Genomic DNA, 25,796 nt, shown 5'->3' on the forward strand with positions numbered 1-25,796 from the left:
CTACCTGAAGCGGGGCCCCAAGTTGAGCTCCGGAACAATGGGTTTGTCGGTGACAATGGTGATGCCGATGCCAACAGCCTGGACGGGGATGACGTAGCTAGAGCTGTTCTCAATGAACACCTTCACTTCGTCATTAAATAGTTCAGTGTCATCCAAGTTTGCTGTGACAGCCACAGACAGCTCGGCGTTGGGGGGGATCACTCCTTTACTGGGTTCAATCCTCCAGCATGAGCATTTGCCAGCCTGTAAGATAAGCCAGACACTAGCTGAGGAGGGAAACCAGGACAGACTAGCATTGGGAATAAGAGCTACCACAGTTTGCTTACAATAGACACCAGCAGCATCTGAGAGATGGACGGATGCTGACCTAAGGGACGTCTGACAAGCCACCACGTTCCATTTTCTTGAAATTACTTAGGGTTGGTTAATTAAAGTGATTGGGTCATTCTGGCCTTGCACAAGTGAAAGAGGAGGCAGAACTCAGCATTAAAAGTGCAGCTGTACTTTGCCAAGCCATACCTCTCCTCAGAGAGCATCCACACCCTGGTCTCTGTCATTAACAGGAATGTGACACAAAGCAAAAGCAGACAGAACAGGGAAACCAGAGGGGAACCCATGCCCTCTCAGCAGCAATGGGCTACAGGGTTCTCTTGAGCTCCTGGAACTCCAAAAGCATGATTGTCAGAGCTAAGCCCTTTCCACAAAATAAAGGAAGAACTTGTCAAAATGATCCAGGCTCATTTCTGCTCAAACAGCCATGCAAACTCCCTATTTTATTGAGGACGGCTCCAGGTAAAATTGCCCCAGAGCCAGGCTCCTCTTGCTGCACTGTGGTGGAACAGCTTGCTTTCTCTCTCACAGAAAATGTTGTATATAAAAATTAATTCACAGGCTGCTACGGACCAGTCACTTTTGTTGGAAATTAGCCCCACAGATACCTACCATCTCTGCCCAGAAGGATGCAGGGGTGGGAGACTGGTTGGACAGGTGGAGAGTTTGGGAGACATCTTGTAGGACCTGGATACTGCCAAAATCTATCTTGCTTGGATGCACGCAGACAACTGGTCCTTCTCCAAAGCTCACCAGATGGATTTCCTGCTCCAGGAAGCAGGTAGGAAAGATCAAAAAAAAAACCAGGGAAAGTTTAAAAAGGTCAGACAGCTCTGAGTGCTCCAAGCCTGAGGGATAATTACAGCTCTTTGAAGCTTGCAGTGTTGACAGACCGAAAAAGAAAGCCTGGAGCAAGTGTGGGACCTAGAGTGAATCCGTCTGAAAGCCACAGGCTCCCATCAGCAGCAGATGAACAAGCCCGGTTTCTCACGCTTGCTTTTCCACCGCTCCGGGCCCGTGGCCTTGGCTGGGGCATTGACAGAGAGATGTGATGGATATTTCTCAGATGTGATGGGCCTGACTATCAGCACAGTTTCTTACACAGTGCTTGCTTTAGCAGGCTTCAGGGATTTCCCTGTGTGCTCCTCAACCAAAGTCCCAAGGAAGCAGCAGTTGCTCTATCGAATAATGCAGCAGAGTGTGAGACCCAGGGACTCTGCTAATTTTCAGACTGGGCTTGCTATCCCTTCTCACAGATCCATCATTAAATGCTGTGTCAGACACTCAGTTCATCATCTAAAAGGATGCCACCTTTCCTCTTCTCGAGGTACTGGCTGTTGCTCATGCTGTGAATCCTCTTGGTCCCTGTCCACACCAGCCATGTGTTACAAGTCCTTGTTTCCTCAGGAAGAATCTCTGTACCCTTTAGGCCCCCCCAGCACAAGTGCCCATGCATCTCCCCTAGCACTCACCAGTGGGGATCCTTCCCTCCCAATCGTCATGACACGAGCAACAGTGTCCTGCTCTCCCATCACCCGCGTTTGCAGTGTAAATGGGATTGGCACCCAGCTGTGTGGCTGGATGATCCCACATGGCACGAGGCTGGAGTACTGTACAGCAGCAGCATCCTTGCATTCCTGTAAGGGACAGAATCAAACTCAGCTTCAGAGGAAACTAAACGTCTTGACAACTACCACAGCAGCAATTAACACATTTTAAAAAACCTCTAGGACAAAGCAGAAAGGCACAAAAGCAAATACAAAACCAGCATGGGCTTAGCACCTTGAAGGGTTCCAGAAGCTGCTGTATCCACACCCAAACCTGTGCTGGTAGCCTCCTTGCAGTACCTTTTCACAATCCTCTAAGTTCTCCTTCATGAAAGTATCCTAAGGATTAGGAGCTAATCTGCTTCCTAAAGAGTTTATATTCAGGTAGGAATATGAACACAGGAACCAACCTGAATATAATTCACCAGTCTTACGGGAACCCTTCTTTTTTTTTCTCTAATAATCCCCTCGGTAGCATTAGAGGGCAGGAGGCGGATGCAATGCCAAACCTGAGGAAGAATCCTGTAGCAGCCCGGCAGATCGCTGTCGTTCACAAGGGTCAGCATCTGCTGATAGGGGACTTCTAGGAAGCATTGTCCAAAGGTCACAACAGGGTTGAGCGCTCGCAGCAGAGGAACTACACATCTAGGCAGAGAGATGACCAAAAAGGAATTAGAGATGCTGAGAGAATGCAGAATTTGTTTACTCCCTGAACAGCAAAAAATGAAGCACAACATGTTTGTCACTGCCAAACAGACATTTAGTACCCCTACAGCAAGAAACTGCCTTTAACTCCTTACTCAACAACCTCCTGCAAAGGAGGGGAAAACCCTGAGATTCAGCATCACAGAGGCTGCCAGGTGCCCAGGCAAAGCAACCTGCCCTGTGCTGACGGCTGCCTTCACTGCAGGAGGTTTGCAAGGACCCTTCCAATGGCCCCAGAAAGGCAGGAGTTCAGGGGGAGCCTTCCCAATGGGGCCCAGTGATTGCCAAGGCTCAGGGAACACAAGACCCCAGGATCTCAGCAAAGGTGACTCCCTCCCCTCCCACAGCACTGTTGCCCTGCCTGAAAACTCAGCCACTTTGTCCCAGCGGTGGAGGGCACCTGCCACCACCTGCCTTTATGCAGTGGGTGATCGCCGTCTCCTAATTCCACCCCCATGGGTCCATACACCGTCTCTTCCCATCCGCACTACTTTTACAAAATTGCAGCCCAGATACTGACTGAATGGCTATGTCTGGGACAGGAAAACTAACCCGTCTTGTAATCAAAAAGATAATCACTGCAGCACAACAGGACTGAACCTGGCTGCAGGTTCAGCTTAAGTCCGAGTGTGGGAATGCTCAAAAGAACCAGAGGGAAGCAGAAAAACCTGAGCTCACTTTCCACAACAAGGACTACTTCCCCCTTCATGAGATCTTACCTCGATTTTTCCCTCACCAGCCCTGCCACAAGCCCCTTCCCCACCTGCACGCACCTTCATTAACTGAACCAGACAGAAGCTTTCAGCAGGCTCACTGCATCCCAAACAATATTTGCATTTCGATTGCAACCCAGCACAACTCTAGCACTTGCACAAAGGAGGAGAGGTGGCCCTTGGGAAATTTCTTACACCTCAAGCACCAAAATCCAGGCCAATAATGACTATAATTACTGTTCCATTTAGGAGAAGGCTCAGGGCCCTGCCTGCCCACTGGAGCCCAGGTGCTTCACAACATGGGCTGCTTTCAAAGCACTGATGCTCTCACGTCTGGCTGGGCAGAGCTGGCTAGCTAGGCAGTGCTGCTTCTTGGAAGCTGCAGTCAGCAAAGCTTGTGCAAGGCAGCGTGCTGGTGGTGAACACACAAAGAGAGACAATGAGCTGCAAAGAAAGTAAAGATACCTGGCAGTGATGAGCAATGATGACACCTTCCTGCCAAAGCCCTCCACGTCCACCATCAGTGCCAGTTTGTAACTCTTCACAGTGTTGGAACACAGAGTGACCTGGTAGAAGAGAAGAGCAGCAAATGCTTCATCACTCCCAAAAGCCATTGGCTATGCATGGTGTCCTCCAGTTCTCCTTCCATGGTAAGGAAAGGGAGGATTTTGCCCTAATTCTTCTACTGGTCCTCGTGTAGAGCACAGTCTAAAGGAGTGATAACAGTCTTCTGACAATAGCTACTTCATTAAATATACCGTGCAGTTATCAGAGCACATATGAGCTAAATCAAAACACAGTTGGGCTACTGCTCTACTCAATACTGCATTAAAATTAAGGGACCAATTTTTAATCTCACCTACAATAACGTAAAACCAGAGGAAAACTGTTGACATCACCAAAATGAGCTCAGTTTTACAGTGGGAAGCTGAGGGCAAAATGTGGCCCAGCTACACTGTGCAGTTCACAGGTCCCAGAGCTTTTTCAGCCTGCTCTGGAGATCTCTGCAGTGAATACAGCTCCTTCTGCTCAACAGGAGATGCAAAATCAGACCAAGCAGAAAAACAAACTGTTTCATGCAATGACATCTCTCTTTTTATAACAGCCACCTTCTGTCCTCATCTTTCCTCTGCCCACAGTAAATCAAAGAAACTGCTCTAAGCAGTTCTCAAAACACGAATGGCTTCTCTCCTTGACAATACAGTACAAGACCTTCAGCTTATGATTTTGGAGAGAAAATGGTGCTCCTGCAGAAATGCCCCAGAGTAACCCAGCCAAGAAAAGCCTAACATTAGTGCACGTATCTGACTTGTGTATGCTAGCAGCACCAAAACCCTCTCATACAACAGCAAAGCTTCAGCTCCACCTGCTCCAGCACGTACGGCTAGACTGTTCCCATACCTGGATATCCAAGAATTCCTGGGGATGGATGGTCCCTCTGCAGGGAGTTATGGTAAATTCAGTTGGCCTCATATTCACTTGAGCTCCACTTCTCCAGGACAGGCAAGTGTCGTCTGACATCAGAGCATAACTGGTGACACTGGGCGCTCCGTAGCCGTCCCCAGGAATGCGAAGGTTGAAGGTCGTGGGCCTCAAGGTGGTGTTAATGAGGCGACAGGACAATGTGCAAGGGAAGCCTAGGAAAACAACCCAAGTATGAATTTATGTACCTAACTATCCAAGGAATCCTAGTGTGAATACCCTGTTATGATAAAACTGTGCTTGGAGTTCAGCTCTTTTCTATCTGAATTACAGCCAATTTGAGAAACTAGGCAAGTAATTAATTGTCCCTGACGTTCCCTTTGATACTGATCACAGAGCTTGCTTCCTTGGTAATGCTTGCTCTTAGCAATGCTGAACACAAGAAGTTTCTTTCTCTTTAACTGAGGAGCTCTCTCACCCCCCCACCCAAACCAGCATGAATTATATTTCCCTTATGAGTGCGCACCCAGACAGACCACTTATTCTGAGCATTGAATCCATAAAATCCCCTCTTAACTCTGTGAACAAGTAGCGTATTGGCATTGAGGAGAAGCTACAGGAAGACAAAGGATGGAGGAGCTTGGGAACTACAGCATGATGAAAAGCATTCCAATGCAGTTTCCTTAGGCAGGATCCTTAAGGCATCTCATGTTTTTGTCAAGCAGACCGAGCACGGGACAACTTGCAGGCCACTCCACAAGAAGCCACTTGACCCTCAATTTGTTAAATGGTCCATGAACAGAAGCACCCTGGGCACAGAATGATAACGGCCCTTCAATCAATGCACAAGTGATTTTGCACCTAAACTGGAGATCATCTCAGTAAAAAGCCTTTTCTGAGACTGAGATGCAAAACCAGAATCTGCGTTTCAGTGGAGATGCTCTGGTTGCTCAGCCACCGGCTCTGTCAGCAGGGAAGGAACCCACATCTCCAAGGACATCAGTGCCTGATGAAGAGCCATCGTTTGGGCATATTTGCTGGCTGGTGATAACAAGGTGCCCTTGCAGTGCTGCATAACATCTCACGCTGAAGGTCAGGTGGGAAATTGTGGCCTTGCTTTACATCAGGAACATTCACCCAGAGCAGCTACAGGCTCGTATGTGGCATAAATTCCTTTCTCCCGCAGTCCCACGCCCTGGGCCCTTCTGGGACATGGACTTGCACAGTCATTCTCCCACCAAGGATCACGAGGTTGGGGCTGGACAGATACGAGGGATCTCAGGACACACTGACTTTCTACTCCTTTGGTCCCCTTTGATCTCATGGCGGCTGAATACTGCCTAAGCAACCAGCAGCCCTGGTTTAACACCCCAAAGGCCGCTGAGGAGGAACACAAGTGATGGATGTTCTCGTGCTGCAGTGCTCCATGTTGGCCACACACCGACCTCTCAACTCAAGGTCCCAGCCCGGGGTGCACTCACCAAAGGGGACATCACCAAAATCGAGGCAAGGTACAGCAAAATGAACAGCTGGTGCAAAGACACAGCCCCTGTGAGGAGAAAGACAAGTGTTAGCTTGGTTAGAGACGTGCTAAGCTTTCAGCTTGCATTACCATTCAGATCAGCAAAATCTGGTCTCAGGACCACGGTGAGTTTCAAATCAACCAGTCACCGTCATGCTCAGCATGACATCCACGTGGACAGGAGGCAGCCCAGGCAAAGCATCTGAGAGCCACCGATGCGACTCAGAGCTCTGTGCTAGGCAGGGTTGGCCCTCGGGTCGCTGCTGGCCCCATGAAGGACCCTGAACAAATGATGGCTCTGTGCCTTATGAGGAACGGCTGAGTGAGCTGGGGTTGTTTAGCCTGGAGAAGAAGAGGCTGATGGGAGACCTCATTGCTCTCTACAACTACCTAAAAGGAAGTTGTGGAGAGGAGGATGCTGACCTGTTCTCCAGCCCCCTCACCAGCTTTGTCACTCTTCTCTGGACTCGCTCCAGAGCCTCAACATCCTTCTTGTGGTGAGGGACCCAGAACTGAACACAGGATTCGAGGAGCGGTCTCACCAGTGCTGAGTCCAGAGGGAGAATAACCTCCCTGGACCTGCTGGTCATGCTGTTTCTGATACAAGCCAGGATGCCATTGGCCTTCTTGGCCACCTGGGCCACTGCTGGCTCATGTTCAGTCGGCTGTCAAGCAACACCCCCTGGTCTTTCTCCTCCAGGCAGCTCTCAAGCCACACTTCTCCTAGCCTGTAGCACTGCATAGGTCTATAGCACTGCATATCAACCATGGAGTCCCTTAATTTCTTTACTGTTTTGATCTAGTGCCTCCCAACAGCAGCAGCCCAGCAGCCTGGATGCTGAAGAGGCGCAGGCAGCCCCAGAGCATCCAGCACCAGCTTTCCTGCCAACATCACATTGTCCCCCAGCCCATGCTTAAGACTGACTGCGACAAGCTCGCAGGCTGCCTGGATCCCGAGAAAGGAGCTTTGCCACTCCTATCATCAGTTGTTCTTTTCCCCTTCTCCCCCTTGCTTGGTGAGGGTTTTCTTTTGCAATGGCACCAGCCCATGGGATGATACCCAAGTCCTTGGGACAGCATTTGCTGCTGGGCTTCCCAACTCCCACATCAGCACTTTTCTGTCTGCAGAAAGGAGGCACCGGAGCTCTCGCTGCACAAGCGCTGGGAAGACAGCTTATAGCATGAGAGACGAAGCCGAGGCTGCTGCTTCCCATTTTGTATGGATTTTTAACAGAGGATTTTAAAAACACTGCTTCTGGCTGCAGAATCGCCCCAGGCTGGCCCAGCCTTCAGCCACCTCCCAGGCCCTGCTGGCCTTGCTGTGTGTTCAGGTGGGACGTCTCTGACCAGCGCTGCCCAGAGCTGATAGCATCCCACTGTCTGCCAGGGCCCCCGGGGGAATGAGCTCCCTGTAGGAAGGAATCACTCCAGGTCCTTGGAGCCCGGGCTGGGCAGCAGGCAACTCCACACCTTTCCCCTGCAGCCTTCAGGCAAACTCTTTCCCATCACGGAAATCACTTCAAGCCCTGGGGGTCTCACACAGGGGTAGCAAAGGGTCACAGAAAGAACCCACTGCTGCCAAATTCCATGCACACAGCATCTCGGAAAATTGCAGAACAACCCACCAGGAAGGCAAAGTTGCTTCCCACAGGGACTCATGGCTTTCAGAGCTACACCGGGTATTGAGAGCATCAGAGGCACAGTCACTTCCCCTTGTAAAGAACCATGCTTCATTTGCTGCTGGAATTGCAGGATTCAAACTAGAGTGAAGGTTAAAAAGCCCTGGCTCTTCGTCTTCGTCTTGATCCTAGACACCCCACACTAAGACCTTAGACAACACCTCTGCTTCATCACAAAATGAGGTTGGTGGGAGATTATCCAGAGGTGGCTACAGATGTGCCCGAAGAGCTCCTACACCCCTCCTTACCCAATAGTCAAAGTCAGAGGCTCAGCAGATCCGTTCACCCTGAACCTGAGCTCTTCCGTGAACTTCCCCAGGATGGTGGAACTGAAGGAGATCTTGATGACTCGGAACCCATGCGGTGAAACAATGCCCTTCTGGGGACGAAAGGTGAAGCAGGAGCCCAGAGCTGTACTTGGAGGTATCAGGCTGAAGGCACCATCGATGTCTCCTTCGTTAAAAAGGAACACCTGCAGCAGTAAGAATGCAAAACAGAAATACATTAAGAAATCTTCCATTTCTCAGAAGGCTGATGGGCTGTGCTTCGCTGAAGCCAAAGAAAATACAAACAAGACAAGTTCTGACTTTGTTTTTTCTCAAGCAAAGCAGTGATAACTTCACATGAACAGAATCACTCTGGGTTTAGCCCACTGACACAGAGCAGTCTGCTTCGGCTTGCAGTGCAGAGGAGGTGCACAGCATCACCCCGTCAATGCAGCCCTGTCCCTAAGAACCCTGAAGGCCAACTGCAGCCTCATGTGTGACTCACTCACAACAGCTTCTGCCCCAGGTGAGTCTGGTCCTGCCAAAGGCAGAATACGTCCAGCTTCCACTGCAGCCGACAAGGTCACTGCCTGCAGCAGATACCTTGGGGCTGCACTCAAACCAACCTCAGGAAAGCTCTCCAGCTCTGCTACAGGACATCAGTCAGGGTTTTTTTTTAATTTTAACTTCAATGTGACAGTTTCTCCATCCTTGTTTAGACTGATACATCAGGAAAGGAGGAGCGGGAGGTGCAGAGCTGCTCCATCTACTCCAAAGAATTTCTCTTCCCTAAATACAGCCACCACAAGTGAATTTACCATTGCGAGAATAACTGCAAATTCAGAACCACGCCTATTTTCTTGAACACTCAGTAGATCAGCTGCCTTGAATGACTGACACAATCCCACAGCATTTGCTAAGATGAACTTCTTTCCATGTCAGGGAAGGAGGGCCCACATCTGCCTGCATGCTGTCACCAAGAAGCCCACCCAGAACCGAGCTGGAATGCTCCTAATTGCTTCAGGGGCAAGCCCTGCCACTTGCTGCTCAGTGTGGCACTAACAACATCACCTACTTACTCATATTTTCTCAGGTAATGATACTGATAAATTGATACAGAGAGAGTCAATAAAGTACCAGCATTAAAAATGCAGAGAGCACAATGTTTTGGTAAGAAAACACCTTAATGTGTCCTCACCTGCCAGAGTCCATCTTTTGAAAGCATCTGGCATGCTCTATCACCTCATTTTCTAGCTCTTTTCTTTCCTCTATCTTGGTTTTTTTTTGCAAAAGTCTTGACAGTGGGGGGAGGAGGGGCAAATTTGAAAATATGTAGACAGTTCTCTACTTCTTTCCAGAAATGTTTTGCTCTCTTTAGAGCCAGACATGTCCCAAGACTCAAGTGGCTTTTTGATCCACTGTTGCTTTTGTGTCAAGGTGCTGGGTTTATTTTTGCATGAAGCCTCCCAGCTGACTTCAAAGGGAGGTTGCCCAAAGGCAGGGATTAGGGCTTCATGAACAACACATGCACATTTTGGTCTCCATCAAAAAGCATCCACATTCTCTGACACCACCACCACCACCCCCCCCCACCATTTGACTGTTATGTCAATATTCCCTGCCCACAACTGCCTGTGTTGCCAGAAATCCCGTGGGTCCACAAGGCTCACAGTTGCCCAGAAAGCCATCAGGATCCACCCCAATTCCTGTGTACCCCTACTGCTCACCTCACAGCTGCAGGCCGATCCAACAGAAACGTCCCCAATGTCCAGTTGCTCGTAGCTGAACCAGAGCTGGGGCCCAATGCCCTCAGCTTTGATGTGGAGCGGCAGCCTGGCTTCACGGCCTGGGGAGAGATTTCTGTTTCAGTACAATATTTCCCTCTGTCATCCTGGATTTTCCAGGCTGCCTCCATGCTAGTCCCTGACTCCAGGCTGGAAGGGACCAGCTCTAGATGCTCCTGGAGAAGATACAGGACCCACAGGAGGTACGCCCTTGGGCTGCTGCCTAATTTTTAACCAATCAGTTAAAAGTTTAACCAATTGCAGTTCTGTGTACAGACGAACACAAAAATGAATTTTCAGAAGCTGAGCCCCACATCGCCTGCTGCCTCCCAGCGCCCAAGAGCCACGGCTTTATTTGCATGAATAATTAAGAAAGTTCATTTTAAGCTTAAATATTTTACAAGAGCAAATTTCAGACCACTGCCTAACTGCCAGTTTTGCCAAGTGACCAGTGCTGATCAGTTCTGTAAAGAACCAATCCAGAAGCATCTGCTAAGCCATTAGCGCAGGACCTGCAAAAAAAGCTGAGGCCAGCAAAGTCCCTTTCCAGTGAGGCAGGAGATCCAGCTGCAAAATTCACAGTACTGCAACTGCAGCAAAGCTGCCAGATACTCCCAGCAAGAGGCATGCATGCCACCCGCACATCATGCTCCAAAGGGATTTGTGACCGGCACCCAAATGCATGAACAAGGCAGTGAGAGAAGCCAAGAAGCAGAAATAATTGATCCTCTAGTTAAAGATCATCATTTTCTTCTTTCAACTCTTTGTACCAGGCACCTCGGCTCTGGCACAGTTTCCATCCTGACAATCGAGTGGATCAGCTCTATTTTGTAAGGGATAGGGGCAGGCACGTCGTTTAAATGACCAGCTAGAGGTCCTCTTCCAAGGAGCCAGTGGAAGAGTTCACCTCTCCCCAGGGCTCATCAGGGTTTCTCAAGAACAGGCTCCTCTTGCTAAACACACATCAGTTACCCAGCTGTTTCTTATGACTCCCAGACCAATTATAAGCTTGCACACAAGTAGTTTTCCTGTTTCTCTGCAACAAAAAAGCTTTCCTGCCACAACCCCTAGAAAGCCCTGCAGCAACGTGAGGGACACCCCTATCACCAGTACAAGATCCTCAGAGCCAGGAGCACAGCACTGAGTGAGGAACGCCTGGGAGCATCTTTTCAAATCAACCCTTTCCTTCCACAGCCCCAACAACTGCAGCTGGTGGGCAGGAAGACTTCTTGTTGACACAAGCCCTGTGTAATTACCACAGGGAGCTTTTGCCCAGTAAACCCTGCACAGTTACTGTTTAAAGCTGCTCCATCACATTTGTATCTGTCAGCTTGGAGCAGTCAGGAAAGAAACAAAGCAGCTGGGTCAGTCATTTCTTCACCTTCCAGAATGGGAGCTGGGGATCATGGGCCTCTCGCCTCTTCCTCTCAGATGGGGAAAACCACCACGGTCCCTGGATGGAAGTTAGACAGCCATGCCCCGCTCTTGAAAACCACCCATAGGAGCACCATGCAGAGATGCAGGGGAAGGACAAAGTAACCTGAATCACACAGCTTGCTGTGAGGGGCAAAGCTGGGTAGGGCAATGACAACTGCTCCCAGAAAAAGACTTGACAGCACTTCTGAAAGATGGGATGAACATAAAGCTTGTCTACCAGACTACCTGAACTCTGATTTCCAGGAAGGGTGCTCACCCTGCTGCTCACAGCCAGCCCTGGGCAATGCTACCCATACGCACCATGGACTCAGAGCTACAAGGTGACAACGCCCACACAGGGAGAGAAGCATGTGCTGGCCAGAGGAGGCCCTTTCACAGAGACCCTGTGCTCAGCAGGGCTCAGACACCTTAGGTCTGGCAGCGTCTGGGCAGTGGGAGGTGATCTGGGCCCTGGGAGCACAGTGGTAACTCAGCTCCAACCACCTCAGTAGTCTGATGATGCATCTGCGTAATAAAGACTCATTGTGGAAGGAAATGGGCTACAGGAGCATCGTACTTGTCCATTAAAGCTCTTCTGCTCTGCAGTTCTTTGGCCTTCACAGACACCTCACAGGAGAGCAAATGCTGGCAAAGCCCTGGCAAATTCATGCTTTGATGGTTCTGGGATCAGTGATCCAAGCTTAGAGCCAGGCATCCTGAGGGCTGGTCTTGGACAGAAGGCTACCTGGAAACCACAGGGACAGTGGGCACATGCCAGCACAACCCTGCTGGTCGCTGACCCTTCCTAGCAATTACACAAGAGCAGAGGGAGCTGGAAGACTGTGCCTCACCTTCCCTGTGCCTGACAGAAGACGAAGGAGCCATACCTGAGATGTCGCAGTAGACTGTTTGTTCATAGACTCTGGCTTCTTGGGGTTTAAAGATCACGTTAATTTCAACCGAAGAATTTGGCAAGACATCTCCCTCCTAAAACACAAGACAAATCATGCATCTTCAAATATTACATTTCTTGTTTTCAGCTCCGCACCTGGAGCACTTACTCAGAGCATCAGTGCAGAGAAAGTAGCCAACAACACCTGTCACCAAAATTTTTTAAGAGCATTTGGAATCAGCTGCAAAATAAACTTTCTAAGTCCCCCACCCTTACCAGCACCTGGGAGAAGCATTTGGTTAAATTCAGGCTATAGAGAAGGAACCAAAGTGACTCATACTCCAGCAAATCAGGCAGGATTTCTTCAGAAGTACCAGGCAGTCTAAGGGACCTCTCTCCTCCAAATCTTCCACTGTATCCCTGTGCCACTATGGCTACACAAACGCTTTGACTTAGATCAGAAAAGATTGAGCAAATCAAATGTATTTTTCCATTCTAGGTTGCAAAGGTGCTGCACTGACACCCTGCCCCTGCACAGATACCTAGAAGTACATAATGCACCCTGATACCTCTGAAGGCTGTAAGGACACTTAAGTGCCCTCAATTTATAGCCCTCGCAACAGAGATCAGCTTTAGGCAGCTCTGACCGCCTGCCAGATGCCCGCAGTTCAGAAATGGCTTTTGCAATAAGTTCTCCCAGCCCCATGAGAGAAACCCCGAGTCTTCTTTCTCACCACATCCAACCAGCTGATGTGGGATCTGCCAAGCGACCTTGTCTGGGAGAAGGGGGAGGAGGAGAAGGAGAAGGAAGGGAGCTTCTCATCTATCACTTACCACTGGGTCAATGGTGAAAACATCATTGGAGAAAAGCAGGGAGTCTCCTTGCACTTTCTCCCTCTGCTTCTGGAAGCCGCGGCACAGCCTGCAGGGAGAGACAAACCAAGCAGATCATTTAATAAGCAACATCTTTGCAGTGACCATCAGGTAAGCACAAGGGCAGTGACGCACTCGAGGAGGAACAGCAGCAGCTCAGCAAGGGGCTGACCCTGTGCCATGGGGTCCCAAGGGATCCAACTGCCACTTGCTGCCCTCCGGCACGGCAGGCAGTTTTACTCCACACTTACAAGTTCTGCCTTCCAGCACAGGATCCCAGAACACTCGAAAAGCAGATGAATGTATTCAGCTATCGCAACAACTTGGTGAAATTTAATGGGGTTATATGCATGAAAACAGAGGCCCTGAGAAAGGAAGGGGCATCACCTCTGAATTCAAACACTTCAATCTAGCCTTAAACCACCTTTTCTTTTTCCTTTTTGGCCTTCAACGCAGAGCTTTGATGCAGACGATCTCTCCCACACTTGCTAGTTGTAGCAGAAATCATTCACAACCAAGAGAAGAGAAGAGAAGGGACCACTGCTGCAGCGCAGCTGGCATACTGCTCTCCTCCCTTCCCACGCCTGTCCCCTGGCCGTGACTAACCAGCAGGAGACATCTCTGAGGGAGAACTGGAAGGCTGCATGTGCAGCAGATGGAGGCGCAGCAGTAAGAACCGGATAGCGATCGCTACCCAGCTGAATTCAAACACAGATAGAAAGGAACCGCAGCCATGGAGCTGCACACAGAGCCACGGGCAAATGCTGTCACCAACACCAAAACCCCTCACTTCGGCTCACTCCCAGGCAGTGCAATGGGAAATGTTTCTCCAGGGCTGACAGATGATGCTGTGCATGGGGAGGGCTTCCAGTCACTGAGATGGACAATGCTCAACTCAACCCATCCACAGACAATAATTCCACCTTTACATCCCAGAAAGTCCTGCAGGAGGGAGACAGAGCAAATCCCTGGACAGACCTCATAACAATCCAGGTCATTTTGGGTCACATCCTAGTGCAGAGTCCCACACTGCCTCCTCCCTGCTGCAAGACCTCAAAAGTTTCTCTTAGAGCAGGACAGTCACCCTGGAGCTATGGACATCCCTAAGATTGCAAGTAAGGAAGAACAAAACCTCCTGGTCAGCGTTGAGGACACAAACTGGTGCAAGATCAAATGTAACTAGAAAAAAAACAACAAGGGTCAATGTTGACTGTGGGGAAACCTGGTTGCTCTTGAGGGGAAAGAGGATCACTCAGGGTCCACTCTGAGACATAGGCAGGTAGGAAGAGATGGAAAAGGAATGGCCCGGGGAGGTATCAAGAGAAGTTGAAGAGGTTTTCTTTTAACACACTGAGATTCCACGGAAGCCATGCACTGGGTAATTAAAAATAGAGAGCAGTGGAAAACTCGTTTTGGCCTTCAAGGCATTTCTGACCTAATTACACTGAACGTTATTTGCTCAGAAGCCCTAAAAAAATCATGCAAGTTTAGGACAGTTTCCTAACCATGATGGGTTCAGACTAACTCCTAGAGACCTAAATCCACCCAAGGCTGAGAAGTCACACAAGAATTTCACAAGTTACCCAAGCTTTTGTGTGTAATTTCTAACTCACTCACCCAGCTCTAAGTGTTTCTCTGTGCTGACCTAAATGGCAACTGCAAAGCTTCACCAATGATGCCCTTTGAAGAACCTGCCCCATCTCCCACTACCATGAAGACACGGGCAGCTGAAGCCCAAATGCGCTTCTCAGTTCTGTGCTGTCCTACCTTCCCTACAGAACCCTCCACCTCCAAACTCTCACCAGACTCTAAGGAAGGGCAGAAACACTTCATTCTGCTGGAAACCAGGACCAAAGCACTCTGTCCTGCACCCTGCTGGGAAACCAGTTGCCGCAGTATCAAAGCTGGAGCAGAAGCAACTGCAGTGACTGTCACAATAGTTCTGCTCCCTGAAGCTACATTCCTCAGCCTCATGGACCCTCTGGAGCTCAGGGATCTCCGCACCTCAGTGGTCTCTGCTCCCACAAAACACCAACTTGCTGTCTAGTCATTGCAAACTTTTCTCCCCAAAATATAATCCTTAGCTGGAGCATGGGTGGAACTGGAATGGGAAGTGCTGAGCTCTGTTATCTCGGAGCTCAGTGGCATCCCCTGACACTGTGAATGGTTTACTCGTCCTAAACCTTTCCAAAGCACCGACATCACTCTGAGGCCATACGTCAGTTTTACCCCTGTGCAGAGCATCCAGCTGAAAGGAGTTTTTCAAACAAACCTCAGCTTTTGCTGATCCTCCTGTTCCCGAGGAACAGCAGCCTTCCACTGGAAGTGGGCCGTAATTTCACTTTGATTGCGGAGGACCACAGAGCCGCGGCTTGCCAGAGTAAGGGAAGTCTTCTCAAGCGTCAAGGAGCCCTTCTCCAGCTCAATGCTGGCATCTACAGCCGATCCATAAAGCCTTGTGTGGATATCTTCACCTGGAACAAAGCACAGTGGAGTCTTTGCTCACCTCACTTGCTGATACTAGAACAGAGCAAACCACCAGTAGCAGAAGGAAGTGTTATGGCTCTTTGCAGTATTGACAGTTTCACAGACCAGAACATTTACCACATCCTGATAGCTGCATGTGGACTGCCAGAGGATGTCCTGGACACCACACTAAGCACCCTTTTTCTGGGTAGTTGTAGACATCTAGCCCCAAGGTGACGCTGTGACACTACTGACAGTGAGATTTTTCAGATGTGCCCAGGTGGCCTTTGGGTTGCCATCCCACTCAGGTCACAAGGAATTCTGGATTGAGGTCATTCAGGTGACTGAGGAGTCCCACTTCAGCCAGGCCTCACGTAGAGCCTCATGCAGACCTGCCACTAGGGCTGTGTTTCTCCTGACGCCTTGGTGCTGACAAGCAAAGGTATCTGGGGGCACATGGGCAAACAAGGGAGGTTCAGAGGAACAAGAGAAGCAGCAGCACACGGCAAAAATTAAACCAATATAATGTGCACCTGATCCTGCCTAAGTCACACTGACAGCAGCATGAGGTATTGGGATATGCTGCCACTGGTGAGCCAAGCAAGTCAGCACAGCAAAGCACAGAAAATGCATCCGAACCTCCCAGATTGTGGGCTTGTCCTTAGAGCTTCTGTTTTGTAATAAACAGTCTGCTGTTGGTGTTTCTGACAGAGCCACATGGCTGCTTTTTGTATGCGAATCACAGGGAGTCTGACTTAGTGCAGGACAAAGCAGCCAGGGCTTGCCAGGTGAGGCTGGGTGACATTGCCTGGTGCCCTGCTCTATGCCTGCAATAAGCAGCTTTTAAGAGTGAGTGATTAAATATTTCCATTTCACTTTAGCAATTCATCTCAACAGCATTTAGCTTCTTTGCATGGTTTGAAGCTAGAGAGACAATCCCTCAAGTAATCATTTGCTCTCCGTCTTCAAGTTTATTTCAAAATAACTGCATCATAACTGTTTTGAAGGAAGCTGAGAGTGTGCAGCATGCAGCGCTTACCGGTGTCATAGTGAACAACCAGGGACCTGGAATGATTCCCGGTTTTCCATGGGTGAAACTCCACTGTTACTTGTGTGGCCTCACCAATCCCAAGGTTCCCAATGGAGGGATTGACAGAGAAAGGGCTGCAACACAAACAGAGATATCAGCACTATTGTGGGAGACTTGAGGACTCTATTCCTTTTGCAGTCTAGTTCACTTCAGCTCACTTAGGCAAGCAAGGAACAATCAAACCACAGGCAGCAGAAGCAAACCCCAACATCCAGGATCAGCAACAGAGCTGCTGACTCTCCTTTCTGAAGGGATCTAGCACTTCAGAAGATCCTATGGTATAAAACAACCTCATCTCCTCCATACTCTCCACCCAGCTCTCTGCAGTGAGACTCAGGAGTCTGGCTGCGAGCAATATAGTCAGAGAATGGTTTTTGAAGAGCACAGAGGTGGTGAGAACTGTTTGCACACACAACTTGACCCTGACTGCCTCAGGAACTCTGCCACCTGTAAACCACACCTCAAGAGATGCAAATGTCAAGGCAATACCTGTTCCAATGACATCACAGGCTATAAATCAGACAGGGAGAATGAAAGTGTTTCTTAACGACCAGAGAATAATTATGGTTTAATTTTCAGCATTCATTTTTTACCTTCAAAAAACAGCCTGGCTGAGGCTAGGAAAGGTTCAATTTTATCAGCATTGCAATCAAAGCTGCTCTGAGCAAAGGAAACACCACACAAATCTCAATGAATGCAAACATACACTAGATACTACCCCGTGGAAACAAAAGGAGCAACGCAGGCTGCCCACAACACAGCCCACGCCAGGCATTTGATGAGGGGACCGTGGGAAAACCGTGTGCATGTGACCCCAGAGAATGGGCATGTTTGGCTGGCAGAGGTTTGTAAGCATTTCTGGAGGTACTTATGGCCAGGAGGTTGTAAGCCAGCTACTGGCATATTCCAGCACTCTCCAGGAAATCTGGGAGAGACAAAGCTCTGGAAGAAAAGGACATCAACCTGTGCACAAGGCATTTGCTGCATCTTCTGTAGAGAGGAGGGTGCTGGCCTCTTCTCCCAAGTGACAGGGGACAGGACAAGAGGGAATGGCCTCAAGCTCCACCAGGGGAGATTTAGGCTGGACATTAGGAAAAAATTTTTCACGGAAAGGGTCATTGGGCACTGGAACAGGCTGCCCAGGGAGGTGGTTGATTCACCTTCCCTGGAGGTGTTTAAGGCACGGGTGGATGAGGTGCTAAGGGTCATGGTTTAGTGTTTGATAGGAATGGTTGGACTCGGTGATCCGGTGGGTCTCTTCCAACCTGGTTATTCTATGATTCTGCCTGCGTCCACGTTAGCCCTCTGCTCTCAGGCTGCAGTGCAGTTTTGAAGCCAGTGCCCGCTCAGCTCCACTTTCGAGCTCATTCTGCTTAAGAATATTTGGTCCCAGGGGCCAGACCAACTGTCACACCCTGGGCCCCGGAGCCACACTCTCACATCCAGGCCTGACTCGGGGTGGGGGAAGTGGATTCCTTTAGCCGTGTGGCAATCCAGAGGCTAATAAGATCACTCCCAGGGTAAAAATGAAAAGCACTATTTATTCTGTTTGCAAAACAAAGTTCCTGGACCGCTAAGCGTTATTGTCAGGGCCTCAATGCCAATTACTTTGATTGCCCATCTCCGGTTGCACTTGCTTACACAGACATAGCTGATGACACCGTCTTAAATGTCTCTTTCAGTAGCTCGGAGCTTACCTGCTTCTGAACACGGCATTTGGTCTGCCTGAGCCGAGCTCCCAGAGCTGCTGCTGCCATGCAGCATCTCAGACAGCCCAAAGGCAGCCGAGGTGCCTTCCTATGTTTTCCCTTTCAATCTAACAGAATCAGTCTTGCTGCATGCTGTGTTGGAGACACCACTGCAGCTTGCAGAGTTTTGTCAGGAGGTGCATCATGCTTCAAACACTGTAAGGAACTGCAGAACCCCCATCCTGCCCACTTCCAGCTATGGCAACAGAGCAGCTCCCACGCTCTGGTTCCTTTTGGTTTCTGTTTACTGTTTATCACACAACAGTAGTTTGCACAGAAGAAACAAGCTCTGTTACCTCCGAGTGCTGAGGCGGTAGCGGGCCTCCCGACTACCAACATTGCGAATCAGCAGTGTCTTCCGAGTGCTGTAGTTGACTGGACAGACGGAAAAGTCCAGGTGGGCAGGGAAGTCCAGGATAGCTCGAGCACCAATAGCTCGAATTGGCACAATAAACTCTCCCCTTTCTGTGATGCAGATGAGCTCGTGCAAATAAACCTGCAGGGAAAGAAACAGTCTCAGCACTTGGCATTTGGTACCATTCGCGTAGCGCAGTGGTACTTTCTACCTTAATGACGTTTCATTCCAGCAGCAGGACTTGCACAGGGCTGTGAGCTCACAAGGAAGAAACAACCCCTTCCATCCACCTGCTCTGGAAGCAAGCTGACAGAACCAGACAAAACCGATACTTCGATTCTGAGGCACCAAACCAGAGTCATTTCATGTGGGAGATTACAGCAGTAACAAAACCAGCTTCAATCCCCACTGCAGACTATCAGAGGCACCATTAAGAACCTAGCTGTGCACAGCACTGGATCCTATCCCAGAAATGCAGCAACATCACTGAAGCTTGGCAGGGGATGCTCAGGCTCATTTTCAAAAAGACTTTCTCACGTGCACAATCAACACTCAGGCCCTGGTAATACTGAAAAAGCTGCACGCGGTAACTGTTTTAATGTCAGCAGAGTGTCAGGCACACGCGTATTTCCCACAGCATTACAGGGACAAGGCTCCTCTTCTCTTATTCACATCTGATAAGCAGTCACTTATGAGCTCTGGCTTTCCAAGTGACACCACTGACATTTGAATGAGCACCCACTGAAAAAACATGTCATTTCAGGCTCTTTGCAAACACAGGCTAACAATAATAATTGTCACAGCCACAACAACCTTAACTGCTGTGAGAAAGCCAGATTAAAACATCATTGCCTCAAGGATTGCTGCTGTTGCTAAGCTGAAGCAGACTTGAGCTGGAGACACTGCGTGACAATGCCCAGGCCCAGATGGGTGAAGCTGTGGAGACACAACAACTTGGACTGACAAAGCTATAAAAGCATCCAAAAAACTCGCACGCTCGGCTCTGCCTACCACTAACTCTTTGTGGGAGCCCTGACTTTTCACCAGGCTGCTGAGACACGGACCCTTGAAGACCCATGGTGGTAACTATTTTTGCAATCCTATTCTGAACTCTTGCTTGGGTTTCTATCTTTGTTCCTCACTTTCCTACCACTGCTCATGTTACCTTGCCTTTCATCTTCCACCTTTTTTGCCATAAAGGAAACCCTTTTGATTTACAGCAATTGACCTCGTTTTTATATCGTCTGGGGGATTCCAAACAAAACCCTCCGGGCTTCGGCTTGGGACCCTTACAGCTGCCCAGTACACCAGCAAACTGCCATCCTTTTTGCTACATAACCAGTCCTAAATACTTCTCTCAAGCCCTTGCAGCCGGCAGCTGAAGTCAGATTTACCCGAGGGAAGCACAAACTCAAAGCACGAGAATTCTGTAAATCAACCCCACAGCAGGAGGACTCCAGCCATGATGGAGGAGTTTGTACCTTCATCCCAGTTCATGGGGATAGCCACAGTCCCTGGGGATGATACAACAGCAGAGAGGCAGAGAAAGCTCAAAGGCAGCACTCCTACACCTCCCACAAAGAAAAGCAGGTATTCTGCACACAGGCAACTGCATGCACAGCACAGGAGGCTTTGCAGGCGCTGTGCCCCTCCTGACCGCGCTGCTGATGCACTTCCAGCCGAGCTGCAGCACCCTGGTACTGCAGTGACTCACACTCCACCAAGAACAAGACAAAACTGTATTCAATTTATCCAACATTTCTATTCCACTGTCAGTTCCCCCATGTTCCTCAGCAGAAACCGCCTAGTGTGGCGGAAGCTGTGCAGAGGAGCTCTCACTGGCAGAGCTCCCTACTCCACACACTCACCCGCTCAAGGGTAAGATAAGGGACAAAGTATTGGACATCAGGGCTCTCTGGGGTTGCCTCGCCCTGCTTCTGTTTGTGGCAATGTTCATATGTTGCTCTGCTACCTCTCTAAGCTTGAAGAGCGGCACTTTGCCTTTCCTGGACACCGATTTCTCTCTTCCACCTCAAAAATGAACACTATTTGTTACTAATATATCATATTTTAAAGGCACCAGTGTATTTGGCAAAGCTTGTCTCAGTGAGATGAAGCTCGTGTCACTTGGTTGCTTGCAGAACTCCCTTAAGCCAGCATAATTTTTACCCTAAATATTAATGATGTTCAATCATTTCTCAGTCTCTCCAAAGAAACAGATAATTCCATAAGCATGGGGAGCTAGAGATCACAGGGTACTTTCTCTTTAGTTTACCATATCCACGCTGTTTGAGGGTAGCACAAGTTGCAAAACTAAATCTAAACACCAAATGAAAGATGAGAAAACAGGTATGCCCAAAGAGATCTTGCCCCTGTGGCCTGGTGCAGAAACATCTGCTGGCTCAAAGTTATCCAACAGAGCCATGCTAAGAGGTAGCAGGATGTTGCCTGGTTTTGTTCCCCTGCAATGCTTCCTCCCTTCCACGCCCTGTACTAAATCCTCCTCTGTTAACTGGCCAAGAGAACAGCACTGACCCCTCACGTCACAGCACTGAGATTCAGACACGCAAGGTCCACAGCACTGACAGTCAAACCTCTGAGCAAAAGCAATGCGCATTTGGCATGGAATAGGGGCCTGTAGGCAGAGCAACCCCAATTACGTGCATGAAGACACAGGCACAGCAAGACAGCTGCCCTCAGGCTCTGGGGTGATGTGTCTGCCTACTTATTCCTATACATGCTCTTCCAGGCAGGCATCTCAAAGCCATCAGCAGCACAGCAACCTCCTTGGAGCTAAGGACATGGCCCAGCACTGAGGGATAAAAGCAATCTGAAACATTGAAGAGCCTTCAGACTGCGAGAGCATCATCTTCACAACATGGACAGAGGTTCCCCCAGTTCTGCATCCAGTACCACCCCACTAAAACCAGCGCAGTTCCTCAAAACCAGATGCTCTGTTCCAAAGCCAGCCCTGTAGGTTCATCTTCCACTGAAGGCACAACCCTCCTGGGGCCTCCACTCTCACCTTGTTCTCCTCAGGGATGAAAAGGATGTGGAAAGTTGCAGTCCTGCCAGGTGGTACCTTGTGCCAGGCAAGATCGTGACTGACCAACTTGAAATATGGTGAGATCTCCGTGGTGACCTTCACCAGCCGAGGAACCTGAAGGAAAGACAGGAAACTATAATTTTGCCACTCATGGAAACACAAGAAGAGACCTGGACACACCCTGGCAAAATCCTTCCTCAGCCTCCCTGCCAGAGCACCTTTCACTCCAGAGGTTAGTGTGCAGACCACACAAGGGTGGGCTCAAATCCCTTCTGCCTGGGCAAACAGCTCTAGGGCACAGGCAGACGGGCAACACCTCTCTGGGAAGGAAGCGCCAAGCAGGGAAGACACCAGCCGTACGGAGTTACAGTCACACCATCAACCAGCCCAAAGACCCTGCTTGCTTCTGCCTACACACATCCATGCAGTCACACCTCCAAAGGGGGAATGCGTTCTCTGAAGGTCAAACAGCATCTGTTATCCTGGAGGAAGGAAAAAAGTCCCTTGTAACAGATCGGGCGTGAGTGAGGCAGTCAAGCCGCGGTGCCACACAGCCACGCAGGCGGAGCAGCAAGAGAAGGAGACCACAGACACCATGGCCTTACTGGGAATGAAAGCAAGCTTAAGAAGAGAAAAAGGAAGAACACAGGAAAACAGAGACACGAGTAGATGTCGTACTTGGGGACACGGTCTACTGTCAGACTTAGCAGGGCTAGATCGATGATTGGACTCAATGATCTTAAAGGTCTTTTCCAAGCAAAACCATTCTGGGATGCTGTGATCAAACCTTCATGTCCCAGCACTTACCTTGTCATTGTTTCTCAGAACCACCGCCTTTTCATAGACCTCAGGGGCGACAAAGTTCTGAAATACCAACTCCGCCGGGAAAGGCTGGAAGAAGCTCTTTTGCCGGTCAGCTGCTGAGAACTGGAGACACAAGACAGACAGTGGTGAGTGGTTCAGCTGCTGGGAGGAAGATTCATGAATGAGAATCCAAGACTGGTCTCCATAGAAGTATAGTGTCCTTTGGGAAGCACATTTGCCTGGCTCACTCTGGGGAAACAGGAGCTTCCCCATCCATGTTCTGAGGTGATCAATAATTTCTGGACCACTTTAAGCAGGCTCAGACTAAGAATCTCCTTAGTAGGCATTTCTCCAAGAGGCTTCCTTCTCAAAAAGGCAAAGCAGAGCCTACCTCCAGCTGAGCCCTCTACTGATGTGGTCACACAGCTCCAGAGCACTTCCTGAAACAGCCACAAGCACTCATGGAGCAACTGAAAGTTGCTCCACGGCAGACAACTTTGGGATGATCTTTACTGTGAGACCGAGGCACCAAGCCCCACATGGCCCTCAGTATTTCTTTTGATACAGAGCCTAGAAACCAGCACCCCAGGAAGTAACACTCACGGCAGGGAAAAGAGAGGTGAGGTGAATGCTGGACGGTGGTAAGATTCAGCTCTTTGCACCTAAGCTACGAGTAAGAGTGGGCTTGGCATCTCCTTTTCCATAAACTTTAAATGGATGCTTTATTTTTATTCTATGACCGCTGTTTTCTTTAATGCCACTGCAGAAGCATGCCTGAAGACATACACTAACACCAAGTGTTGACAGAGGCATTCATCAGAAAATTCCTCCCTGCTTTTTCTCCCCACTTGCAGCTGCATTGTTTCCACTCTAAAGGCACAGGTGGGTGCCCTGCTCCTCCACAGAGACCCTGGTCATGCTGAAGCCAGTGGCTGCAGCATGTTGCTAGTTACTTGTGTGCTTGTCTGATGTGTTCCCGAGCTCCTGTGCAGTCCAGGGCAATCCTTAACCAATTGTAACAGGTCTTTCGCTGGCAATTTTCTGCTCAAGAGCCCACCTCAGTCATCGACACGTTTGGACACTGAGCAGTCATGTGAGAAAAGCAGATTTAAACAGATATCTGAGAAACCAGTGATCAGGATAAAGCACATCCACTCCGCTCTGCCCAGGGCGATTCCCCCATAGAGCTGGCAGCATCCCGCAGGCTGCAAACATAACACCCTTCTAAGGCTCCCACACCTTGTTCCAACCCAAAACATTCATGCAATTGGTTTTGTTAAATCTTAAGCAATTATCACAGGGCCTACAGCCTTCAGAGGCTGTGGAGGTTTTTGCAGGCCAAAGGACACAGGGAAATGGAGGCTGTCCTTGAAAAGACTTTGGCTGGGAGAAGGAGAAGCAAAGTAGCAAGAAGAAATACCACAGTGCATTAACAGTTAATCTTAGCCAATAATATTCCTGACCTAGGTGGGGGAACAAGTAGCAAAACCCAATCACTGTAAAGAATACATCGCCTGTTCTCACCAGTTAACATATATAAAGGAGCCATTAAGCTTAAATAAAGGTCTTCTGCTCATCAGGCAGTAGTCCCTGCAGCAATCCCCTCAAGAGGCCAGTGCTACTACCCCTGAGGGAGTCCTGACTCCAGGCATTTCACAGTTTCAGCAGGAGGATGGAAACTAACAGGGTCCTCATGCCCTTGTGTTCTGCCCCCGTCTTCCCCCAGCACTGCGCTTTACCCACTGTAACTGGGATGGGAGCTGACTCCAGCAAGATCCACCACCTTCAGCAAAGGTTATTTCTATCAGCCTAGTGCAGATCAGGACTGCAATGTCCCACTGGCAAAATATGCTTTCTTCTTCCCCTAGCAGAAGGAAACCACTGCCTGCCAGCAGTTTGAAAGGACAACAGAGCCCAGTCACCAAGGTGTCTGGAGGAGCTGGAGGCAAGCCTGTTACAAGCATGCACCTTCTGCAAATGTCACATCAAAAAGCAAAGAGAAGGGCAGGAAAAGTCTACCTTGTGATAAGAGGCTTCACTCATGCCTCGAAGCTGGGTAATCCGGGGCAGCTTCGCCTCCTGAGTACGGGCCGGCCTCTGCTTGGTGGTGAGAGACTTCTCCTTCATGACGGCAGAAGGAGTGGGCTGAAACACAAAACAGCAGCTCAGCAAGAGCTACAGAAATTGGTCCAGAAAGGCTTTACTTGTTCAAATGCCACCGATAGATAAGTTTGGAACCTCTTCTATCTGGGACCAGTCATGTCTCCAAGTCTTCAGCCAGAGTTGGAGCAGCCCACCACACGCCCAGCTCCTGGAGGTCTGGTACAGCTGGAGCAGCACTGGCCAGTGTGCCAGCAGGGCAGCAGATATCACTCACCACCCACAGAGGATGGAAAGAAGTACACTCTCACGCTCCAGCTGGTTCAGCTGAACACCCAGGAAAATTGTCTAACTCGGCTCCAGTGGCACATTCAGGCAAGACTCTGGACTTGCCCTGAAGCAGCTCACAACCCAAACCTCACTGCACCACGAGAGCCACCTCCGACAAGCACAGTGGCACAGATACGGGAGCCCGCGTCCAGCTTCCCAGTGCTGCTGGACAACAGGAGAAGTGGGCAGAGGAGGGACACAGGGGAACTTCGCAGCCCAAACACAGCTCTTACCTGGTCTGTACTGACAGTCAGAGGCTTCTCTGCCCCTCTGCCCCGCTTCCCATCACGAGATGTTGCCACTTCGCTCTGGAATCCATCAGCCCTCTTGGGAAGCCCCACAGGCTCGTGGCTCCTGCCAGTGGCCATGACTCAGTCACCTGGAAAAAGCAACAACAGGACTTTGAAAATCTAGAATCTCATTTGTGGCAGATAGGATACCCCTGTGCCTCCAGGCTTTGGCATCCTTCCTATGTGAACAGGGGGCCTCCCCACCCTGTTTCATGAGCAGACCACGTTAAAGCTGCAGAGCTGAGATTCATAGAAGTAAAACCCTGAGTTATTTCCCCACTTCAGCCAAGCAGCAAGGCTGGACAACCTGTGACAAGTGATCTGTGCGCTCCTGAAGCAGTCTGAGATGTTCCCACTCCGCACGGGACACGGTTTGGGACACACAAAGCAGCTCCACCGTCAGTGGGCTACTGCCCTC

At 49.6% G+C, this 25,796-nt stretch overlaps 1 protein-coding gene across 1 annotated transcript; it reads right to left on the minus strand.

The window, feature by feature from the left end:
• LOC138731059 (hydrocephalus-inducing protein homolog) lies at positions 1–25,456 on the minus strand. Its single transcript, XM_069876755.1, has 15 exons — positions 25,322–25,456; positions 24,678–24,803; positions 22,662–22,781; positions 21,834–21,968; positions 18,750–18,949; positions 16,655–16,779; positions 15,422–15,623; positions 13,111–13,198; positions 12,272–12,371; positions 9,912–10,030; positions 8,167–8,390; positions 2,387–2,522; positions 1,803–1,967; positions 943–1,095; positions 1–243 (listed from the first exon to the last, which is right to left on the minus strand). The coding sequence occupies exons 1-15, from the start codon at positions 25,454–25,456 to the stop codon at positions 1–3; spliced, it is 2,271 nt and encodes a 756-aa protein (XP_069732856.1).
• Positions 25,457–25,796: the final 340 nt, after the last annotated feature.

The sequence above is a fragment of the Phaenicophaeus curvirostris genome, chromosome 26, assembly GCF_032191515.1.
Source record: "Phaenicophaeus curvirostris isolate KB17595 chromosome 26, BPBGC_Pcur_1.0, whole genome shotgun sequence".
NCBI classification, from domain to species: Eukaryota; Metazoa; Chordata; class Aves; order Cuculiformes; family Cuculidae; genus Phaenicophaeus; species Phaenicophaeus curvirostris.

Coding starts and splice junctions, on each gene's coding strand:
- LOC138731059 (XM_069876755.1), bottom strand. CDS start 25,456: ATGGCCACTGGCAGGAGCCACGAGCCTGTGGGGCTTCCCAAGAGGGCT. Junction 15,624..16,654: donor GGTTGTTCACTATGACACCG/GTAAGCGCTGCA, acceptor GCTTTGTTCCAG/GTGAAGATATCCACACAAGG. Junction 13,199..15,421: donor GAGGATCAGCAAAAGCTGAG/GTTTGTTTGAAA, acceptor CTCTCCCTGCAG/GCTGTGCCGCGGCTTCCAGA.